We start from the raw sequence: 10086 nt of genomic DNA on the forward strand, positions 1-10086 counted from the left end.
CATCTCTCTCCCCTTACCTCCTGCGCTGGGCCTCCATGACTTACCTTGCCCAGATGCGTCTGCTGCTTGAGTCTCTCCAGGAACTGGGTGTGATGCTGCTGGTACACCAGTTGCTGCTGGATGGCCTTGGGGTTCTGGGGCAGGGGCTCCGAGCGGGTCCTGCCCAGCGGTTTATGGTGGCCTGGGAGCGACAGGCGCTCTGCAGAGATGAGTGAAGGGGCGAAGGAGAAGGGGACCGTTCCCAGACCTGGCACTGCAGGGGAGACAAAGGAGACGTGAGGGGTGGCATTGTCCCCTGGGCAGACATGACACTCTGCAGAGCTGGGCATGGCAAGCAGCAGCACTGCTGTACCCATGCAGACTATCCCCATTCAGCCCTAAAAATGACACTGATCCAGCCCTGGAGCCGAGTATCTGGTAGGCTAGGATGGATGGACTGTGTCTTTGTGGCTCCCCTCCTTCTGTCCTCATCGCTTTGGCATCACACAGCCCACAGGGGTCTGGAGACAGGATCTGGCTGACCTCAATCATCTCAGTTCCCCCTCAGCTTCATTCTCAATGGAAGAAGCTTCCTTCACTGCAGGTATCACAGGGCAGGGAGAGAGGGAGCCAGGAACCAGCACAAAGGAGCCAGTTCTTCTGCTACAATTAGAGCAGATTACCTAGAGGGGCTGGGGAGAATAAGGCACAGCCAAGAGGTCTGAGCTGCCCTGCTCAACGCAGGGTCTGTAGTGAAGCCTTCTGGCACAAGAGCCTAGGAAGAGGCAGGAAAGACCCCTTGGAGGGGGCCCTTCTGGGCTGCAGGAAAGGTGAATGGCTCCACACCAGCCCAGCTCAGGCAGGGCAAGGGGCAGCTGCAGGGAAGAGCCAAAGTTACGGCTTGCTCTGCACTGTCGAGGCTGTGGTGCATGCAGAACTCTGGTTTCATCCATGGCAAGGACATGCTTGCTGGCTAGCCAGAACCAGGGTCAACATCTTCCATTCCCTCGGCCCCAGCTCACAGGAGAGTAATGGACAAATCAAGGCCACTGACTGGGCTTTCCCAGCAGCCAAAAGCCTGCCTGCCCCAAGCAAAGCTCCACGCTGAGCCCTGCCAGCGCTGACACAGCCTCAGTGCCTGCCACCACGCTCGACGCTTACCCGCCACCAGTGGAGTGTGGGTGACTGAGGGCTCGAGGATGATGACGGGCTGGAGCCGAGGGGATAAGGGGCTCCCAGCCTCATGCTGCTCCAAGCCAGCTGGTATGAACATGGGCGAGTGTGTGCCCGCGAGGACAGGTCCGTTCAGCACAGGCACTCGGTGGGCCACGCTGGAGAGGGGGCGGCGATCTGTCTCTCCCTGCAGAGAGGAGGACGACCAGGTTAGCAACCTGCCATGACAGAGCATGGGGGGGCACGGCATACCTTCATTGTGCCCACAGGCAGTGCCTGCGAATATTCAGAGCCAGCGCACGCCTGGCATTAGCCCAGAAGCCACAGGCCCAAAGGAAAGGGCTTCCCCTGCATTGTGGGGACCCTCTGCCCAGTTCTGGGGTTACCTAAAACCTGGCTACCTACCCTGGAGCTAGTGGTAGCTGGCAATCCCAGCGTGATGGCCGGAAGGGAGGCTGCACTCTGGAGGGCAAACTGGGCCAGTGAGCTCTCCTGCATCATCAGGCGCTGGGCCAGGGGTGTCTGCACCAAACACAATTCATTAGTCTCCTGCTCCGGCAGCGGCAGAGCTCAACATGGGACAAGCAGCTCGGGCGCAGGCCAGGCAGCAGAAGAGGCTGACTGAGCCCCAGCTGCCTGGAAAAATGTCTGGAGCCAGGGCAAGGGGCACCGGGGACCCATGGGGACAGCACATACACTAGGAGACAAGGAATGCACACCACAAAGCAGGGCAGTGTGTTGGGAGCTGCGCTGGGCTGGGCAGAGGATCCCACTGTGCAGCGAGAGCAGCGCTAAGGGCAGTTCCTGGGCAGCAGGGTTCAGGGCTGGGTCTCCGGGGGGGGATGCTACCTTCTCCTGAGCCTAGGACAGGAGTGGGAGATCAGGGCACCCAACGCTGGGGTCAGGAAGCCCCAACTCACAGGACCTCTGGCTGCGAGGCCATCGGAGCTCACCTCGTGGGCCATGCCGGAGGCAGCGGGGAGGGCTCCGTGCTCGGCGGGGAGGCTGTCATTGGGAGAGCTGCAGCCGGACACGGGAGTGCTGCTACTACTCGGGGAGGAGTCTGCGCAGGGAAAAGAAATGGGGGTGATGGGCACAAGCACCCAGAGAAAGGCTGCAGAGCCCTTGCCCCAGCCCTTCACAGCCCTCCCTCCCTCTAACAGCCGCCCACCGCCCTCCTAGGGCCAAACCTCCCTTCGGCCATGTGGTGCAGCGGAGATGAAGTCTCCCTACCAGCATGGGAGGCACCACACCATGGCAAGGAAGCCTGACCAGCCACATTTGCTCAGGGCCTTGGACCCTTCCAGCCTTGTGGGTCTATCCTGGGCCTGAAAAGCAGCATGGTACAGCTAAAGCGACGTACTTCCCTCATTCATCTATCCCTGCACCATCACGGCAGAGAGCTCCCTCCATGGGCTGTGCCCCAAGGAGGGCACTGGTAAGGCACCAAGCCCCGGAGACATGATTTCCCGCTCTGATCCCCCAAGGATCCTGGACAGACTGTAGGTGCTCCAGCCTGGCCCCAAGGTCTCTCCAAAGCCCTGAGGTATCACCGTCCAGGTGAAGCCCTCACCGATGGCCTCGGGCGGCCGTCTCTTCAGCGAGGGGGGAGCACTCTCCTTCCGCATCAGGGGGTTCTTGCGTCGGTCAAGGCACTTCCTGGGCTTGCAACGCACCTTCAGGTTGGGCTCAGATGCTGCAAGCAGACAAGGCGGTTAGTGCTGGTCCCACTCCTGATGGGGCAAAGCTGGACTGGCTTCGTGGGGCCAGGCCACCCTGCTTCGTGGCTCCAGCCATCCCCTGCGAGTGGGCTGTGAGGGTATCATGGCGGGAGGGAGGTGGCATTATCCCCAAGGCCTTACCTGTCTTCCGCAGTGGAAAATGCTCTGGGGGGTCAAGAGAAGTGCTGGGGACAGGGGGCAGGAAGGTGCTGAGCACGGGAGGGGACGGGCCCTCGGCATCCAGAGGCTCCAGAGACCTACTGGGAGAAGCCACCTCGTTAGAGACCTTTCCCAGTTTGCAGCCATGTGCCACCCACGCTACGCCCTCCAGCACAAGGATGGCCCATGGGGCATGGCCTTTCCTGGGCACGTGCTAGCTCTTCTGCCAGTGGCCAGAAAGGCTTGTCCTGTCCACTACCACAAGCATCTACAGAAGGGATCCAGCTGCTGGTTTTGTCTTGTCTTGGGACAAAAGACAAGAAGCCTGACCGTACTTTTTGGGTCAGGAGTGGGACAAGCCATCGAAGTCCAACAAGGTCAGGGAAAACAATGTGGGAGCTTCATCCAGCTCCTGCAAACACTTAACACGGAACCAAGCCACCTCACCCCAACAGAAGTTAGCCAAATAACATCTCTAAAGACCAGGAAGCAGAAGATAATGGCAAGATCTTGCCCAAGATAAACAGCCACCTTTTCTGGGTCCTGAGTAGATGTCCTGCTCAGGCCAGGCCAGAAGATGCCGTTGTTTTACCTGTATGGCATGGCTGAAGGGTTGGGGTTGCTGGTCCTCTCCAAAGCTGCCTGCTGCTTCTTCAGGATGACCTCAGCCAGCTTCTGCTTCACCACTGTGCTGGCCACAGCACCTGCAGAAAGACCAGCAGTGACCGCACAGGGCTGAGAGCCAACATAGAGCACTTCAAAGGATCCTTGCAAACATGAATGTCACCCCACGGCTCCCCATGGCTGTACAAGTAATGCCAGGATGGCTGGAGACTCCCTACAAGCACACAGATGCTGAAAAAACCCTGTGGAGATGCTTAGTGCAGTTCTCAGGTCAAGGTTGGCTCAGGGAGAGAAAGGCCAGCTGGAACAACCAGACTTTCCCAGATGGTCAGGAAAGCATTCCTGTCCCACCCTCTGCTCTCCCCACGTCATCTGAGGAGCTGATCTTTTTGCGTGCGCCTCGCTGAGCATTGGGAGCGAGGCTGGTGAGAAGCAGAGCATCACCAGAGGCGAGTCTCAGCTGCAGATCTGCCTGCTTCATCTGAGCCAGAGAGAGCAGGTATAAGCTGACACCCACAGAACAAGAAGGGCATGAAAGCACAACGTGGCTTGTACAGCAGTGACAAGACTCCCACGGGTACATGGGATTCTTCTGAAGCCTCTCCAGAGACACTGTGCCCTGGGGCTCTTTGAGCCTGTGTTACACAGCCGATGGCATACAGCTCCGCTTGTCCTGCACCTCAGCTCCCCATGCAGCCACGCTCTGCTCCCAAACGGGGACAGCTTGTATGAGAGACAGCAAGAAAAACAAAACACCTCCAAACAGTTCAGGGCATAGCTTTGAGGCTCCTGAATCTCTTGATGGAGCTGCACTCTTCCAGAAGAGCATGAGACTTACCACAACCCGCTGGCAAACAACCAACAGCAACCCACGTTCAACACCTGGCTCCACCACGGTGGTGAAACACCCCCACACAGGGGTCTGACTGCTGCAGGGTGCTGCAGTCGCCAGCCCCCAGCTGCCGTGAGCCCCCCAGGCGGTTCCCCACCGCAGACAAGGGCCCGTTCCCATGCTCCCACTGCTGCCAGGCCATATCCCCATCCGTCCGTTCCAGCAGGAGCGCTCCGTGGTTACAACGGGGATGCTCCATGCTTCTGTGCCAGCATTCGGCACCTCCGAGCACCAGTTCATTAATTTGCACAGTTAACACTCAGACTGCATAAGGAGGCCGTGTGTCGGCCGTCATGCTCAGCCGTGCCGAGCTGACCGCGTTCATAGGAGCTGCGTTTGCTCAGGAATGGCACGGAAAGGGCAGACACTGTGTTTTCAGCACTGCAGTTAGCCCCATCAACCCTGCGAACCGTGGCAGAGCAGCCTGTGCTCTGCAGCCACGGGGGGGCTAAGGGACGGCACAGAGAAACACCAGCATCGCGACGGACCTCAGATTGGATGGGTGGGTGGGCAGTAGGCTCACGGACACTGGGACCAGCACAGTGCAGCTGATGCCCGCTGCAGCCACATCTTTGGGTGGTGATGCAGGGATCTGCACATCTGAAAACTCGGAGCGAGCTCCCTGCGAGCTCCCTGCGGCGACTGGCACTAGATGGCGCAGGGAGATCGCAGCCGCACGGGGTTTGCAAACATTTCTGCCCAGCGTGAGGGGACCCTCTAACCTCTCCCCACCCTCACGGGTGCTCCGGCCTGGGGCTGGCAAGTTCAAGAGGCAAATTCACACCCTCCCCAGTGCATCGGGCGGTCGCCAGCACCCTCCGCTCAGGTAGCACCGCTGCCGTGGCCATAGGGCACGACGCAACGTTAAGCATCGAGATCTGTTGCAACCACCTGGTTGGCATTGCTGGGAAGGACACGAAGGACAAACATCAGCCAGGCCAGGTAGTCCCCAAAAAAATCTCTTGCCAGCTGCTAAGTGAAACTCGCTGGCATCACTGCTTGCTGCTCAGAAGGACCAGACTTCCCCACAGACACTAAGCTGTTCTCGTGGCCCCAGGCAGGCACAGCACAGGCTCAGCTGGATGCACGGGACAGAGATGCCCAGTGACGTGGCTGCTATCACACGCCTTTAGACCAAGAGAAGGCAGAGCTCGGTCTGGATAAGGGCAGACCCGCCTGCTGAGCTCCCTTGTAAGAGCCACTCTGACCCCACTCCCTCTGTGAGCCGAGTCCCCTGGTTTTGGGGGCACGGCTCCTTGGGCAGAGATGCGGCGCCTGGTGCTGTGTGCGGAGGCTCTTACTTCGCTTGCTCTTGTCCTTATTGAGGATCTGCCGCAGCTCCTGCTCCTGCTGCCCAGGCTCTGCTTCGCGGTGCGGGGACTCCATGGTCACCTGCAAGAGGAGAGGGACATCAGCACCAGGAGACCCCAGCCTCACCCAACGCAGACCGGAGCCCTCTTACCCCTTCCCCAAGCCCAAGGCATGATGACACGGTGATGGAGCATGTCTGAAACAGTCTGTTATGTCATTTTTGGAAACCTGATGGGCAGCCCTGGCTGACAAGAATGTGTTGTTTCATCACAGCAAACCGGATGCATCTTTGTCTCCAGAGACGCTCTCCCCAGGGACATAGTAAATTCAAACCAGTCTGTTTCAATTTGCTGCCTTTCATGGTGTTTTGACATATCTGTAGCTTGGGCATGTTGTAATACAACAAAAAAATAAAAAATCATGGTTGACTAAAAAGAGGAAAAAAGAAAAGAAACTATTATACTAATCTTAAAAGTTTGGATCTTGGCGTTTTCCAGAGCTGAGGTTTTCAGAGATGATCCCGTCTCACAGGGAGGTCAGAAAAGCATCACGGCTGCACAAAATGCCTCTAAGGACCCAACAGTCGTGGCAGCAGCAGCATCTCAAATTCTCCTTGTGTGAACCAAGCTGATGCTCAGCCTCTCCCAGAAAGCCTCAGTATGGTTCCCCCAGGGCTTCCAGACAAGGTTACTGGGGCCAGTGAGCCCGTGCCAGCCACCGAGAGCGGTCCCACATGGGACGCGAGAGACACAGATGAGGCTGGGCTCACTTAGTCCAGAGGAGAGGGGGTACAGCTGCACCTTCCTCCACCCAAAGCGGGTTGCAGATCAGAAGGAGCCAGGCTCTGAGGAGGAGAAGCCCTGCGACGGGGACAGCCAGGGGGTGATGTCTGTGCTTGGACATGGTCACGACTTGCCTGGACGTGGTCCTCTGCAACCTGCCCTACCTCTGAAGTTGGCCTGGCTCTCAGCGGGGGCCCCCCGCAGAGGAACCACCCAACCTAAATCTTGCGTTAATTTTGTGACAATGCAGAGTCTGGCACCAGAGGCCGTGCAGGGCAGGGGTGCTATTCCGGGTGACACTAGAGAATTTCAGTGAAGACTTCCCAGAAAAGCAAATTAGCTTGTAAAGTGAGTAAGCCGTGCCTTTAGGGCAAAGAAACAGCGGTGGCCAAGCAGAGTGGCAGATCACAGACACCAGGCATCCTGTCCAGTCGCTCTGGCTCCTCGCTCAGCACACATGGTATGCGGCTGAAAACATTTCCCCGCTTCGCGCATCCCAGGAGGCCTCAGCCCTCCCGCTGGCCTTGGCAGGACGGAGATTTGGCCTGAAAGTAAGACACAACCCCCCCCCACCTGACTCCCTAACCAGCCTCCTTGCGTCAGAGAGGTCTCCGGGCTGACTAAAAAGCACTACAGACTCTCCAGCTCAGGGGAAAGAAGGAATTCACCTGGGAAGGTTATTTTGGGGTTGGGATTTCCAGCCTCTTAATCCCTGCCAGAGACGGGAGCTCGGACAAAGCCAGCCCTGACGCAGGCCACTGCTTGCAGACACACACGACACCATGAGCTACGTGCTTTGGGGGCAAAATTAATTCTTTAAAGTGCCCAGTCCTCACCCAGCCACTACCAAAAGTGTGTGTGGGTGTCCCCCCCCGCACCCCAGAGTGCCCATACCCTCACGTGCTGGTGGGCGAGCTGCTCCACTTGCTGCTGGTGCAGGCTGGCGAGGAAGAGCTGGTGCTGCAGCTGCTGCGTGTGCTTCAGGGCCAGCAAGGTGGTGTCAGAGCCGGGCTTGACGACGCGCTGCCCGATACGCAGGTCCATGGGGGCGGTCTGGGGCACCCGTGGGGAGGTGCACGGGTTCACAGCAGCTGTTGAGACACAAAGTGGGGCACAGCTCAGTCCTCGTCCGGCTCAAACCACCCCACTAGGTAGGCAGGGAAAGCATCAGGATGGGGCCCAGGTATACCCCAGTGCACGGGTGGGCACTGCGAGGAACATGCCGTGCTATCGAGGAGGGCTTGTCACACACTGTCTGCAAAGGCCTCCTCCATCACCTGGGCAAGAAATCCTGTAAATCATACACCCCTGGAGAGTCTCCAAGGTGCTGCAGGCATCTCTCCCTGACACCACGGCTGAGAATTGCTTTGCAAACTTAAGACGCTCCCGCCCCGCCTGAATGCACAGCCTCCCCGCCTGGCGACCCCCCATCACGGCCTCAAGTTGCACCAGGGCAGGTTTAGATTGGATATTAGGAAAAATTTCTTCACCGAGAGTGTGGTCAGGCATTGGAACAGGCTGCCCAGGGAGGTGGTGGCGTCGCCATCTCTGGAAGTGTTCAAGAAACGTGTGGATATGGCACTTCAGGACATGGTTTAGGGAACATGGTGGCACTGGATTAATGGTTGGACTTGATGATCTTGAAGGTCCTTTCCAACCCAGTGATTCTGTGATCCTCAGGGGAACACCAAAACCAGTCCCGTCCCGATTACACCGAGCGCTGGAGCACTGCCTGCAGCAGGGGATTTTCTCCAACCAGCTCCTAAGGCCTGGCTTAATTTACCCCGCACGTGGCACGGGCCAGTGCAAAGCAGAGCTGGTGGCCTCCAGCCGCAACACACAGAAGACAAACCTGCAGAAGAGCCACCCAGCCAAGGGGTGCCTGCGGCTGCCGCGCTCCTCCCGCGTCTCCGCAGCAGGACGCTCCGAAGAACACAGCGAGAAGGCGGCGAGCCGGCCAGGCGCAGGCAGAAAGGGATGAGCGAGCACGACAGCAACTGAAGGACGCGTGGACAAGCCCCGTGGTGTCCCGCACACCGAACGCAGCCGGGTGCAAGGCAGCCGTGGCCACTACAGTTTCACGCTTAGCCACGGGCGCTGCAGCACGGGGGAAGCTGGGGCACAGGCAGGTGGGCAGGAAATTTAGCACGAAAAGACGCTGCAAGGGAGATGCTCTTGCAGGACGCAGGGCCAAGGTCACTGCAGCCTGAGAGCTTAATTGTTTTCCAAAAGCAGTTTCAATTAAAAAAACCCAAACGCAAATGTTATTTTATAGACAGAGAACCACACCCTGCGCTGTTCAACCCTCAGCCTCAACGGCATCAGGAAGCTTGTGCTGATGACTGCAATATTGCAGGAGAAATCTCGGCAGGCTCCTGCCCCGTCACGCAGCATTTACACAGCTCTTCCAGGAGGAAACCCGGCAAACTCCCGCGCCGGCCCGCGCCTTGCTGCAGGGCGAAGGAGCACGAGCGTGTTCACCCGAGGAGGGCGTGGGGACTATTAATAACGGCAGGCGCACGCCCGTGCAGACGACGGGGTACACGGCCCTGCTGAAACGGGGCCAGCTCTGGTGCTCCTGCGTGGACCAGGCAGGAAAACTTCCCTCTTGGTCAAGGGCAAACGCTTACCGGCACCAGCTCAACTCTCCAGGACAGAAACGTCCCTGACCTCAGCCCATGCTGGAGAAGGACCTGATGCCCCCAGGAAACCCCATCGCAGGGTTTATCCCGTTCTCTCTCCATCTCGCCGATAACTGCCTGGGATTTAATTTGTCTCTGGCTAATTGGCTCTAATTGCTACACCCTGCCTGCCCCACCATAACGGGCGTGATACGGAGGTTGAGGAAGATTAACAGCCACAGCCTGAAAGCCGCCGGGCTCCTCTGCCCCGTTATCACCGGCGCCTTGGGGTTGGACACGGCGCAATGCCACAAGAGAGGCAGGATGAGTCCCACAGCCACCTTTGAAGGTCAGGCATGGTAAAAGCAGCTGAGCGCATTTCAGACGTATTTTTACGAGCGAACAAGAGTCCAAGTGAAGTTACCCTAAGCAAGAAGACCCTGAGTCTTCTCTTTATGTGCCCTTCAACACCTGTAAGCAGCCAGCCGATGTCCTCCACGGGGCTGACAATTCATCCCAGCGCTACGCCAGAGGCTGCAGCGCCTGGTCCCGTCTCCCCAGCACAGTGCCAGCACCGGCACCCTGGGAGGCCGTACCCGCCTGCTGCTCCGGAAACCTCCCAGCTTCGGCAGTCCCAAAGGGCCTCGCATCTTGCTAAACATCAGGGATTCTGAAGGATGCAAGTGATAAGCCAGGCTGTCACCTCCCGCTTCTCAGCTCACCTGTGTTCCCACCTCCCAGTGAGGAGGAGGAGGATGCCAGAGGGACAGGCGCGGGCCAAGCCCCTCGGGGATGCTCGGCGGGAGGAAGGCTGGAGGGAGGCA

The 10086-nt window shown here is 58.5% G+C and overlaps 1 protein-coding gene across 1 annotated transcript in view; it reads right to left on the minus strand.

Moving 5' to 3' along the window:
* The window catches only part of LOC104617969 (histone deacetylase 7-like), a 15459-nt gene extending 7731 nt beyond the window's left edge, over positions 1-7728 (minus strand). Inside the window, 8 exon segments of the mRNA XM_010283426.1 lie at positions 45-253; positions 1141-1339; positions 2106-2215; positions 2726-2848; positions 3015-3130; positions 3625-3736; positions 5850-5940; positions 7536-7728. Of these exon segments, the coding sequence (XP_010281728.1) occupies positions 45-253; positions 1141-1339; positions 2106-2215; positions 2726-2848; positions 3015-3130; positions 3625-3736; positions 5850-5940; positions 7536-7685 (1110 nt within the window). The 5' untranslated portion in view covers positions 7686-7728.
* Between the last annotated feature and the right edge of the window lie 2358 nt (positions 7729-10086).

This window comes from Phaethon lepturus, unplaced genomic scaffold (assembly GCF_000687285.1).
Source record: "Phaethon lepturus isolate BGI_N335 unplaced genomic scaffold, ASM68728v1 scaffold29073, whole genome shotgun sequence".
In the NCBI taxonomy this organism is placed as follows: Eukaryota; Metazoa; Chordata; class Aves; order Phaethontiformes; family Phaethontidae; genus Phaethon; species Phaethon lepturus.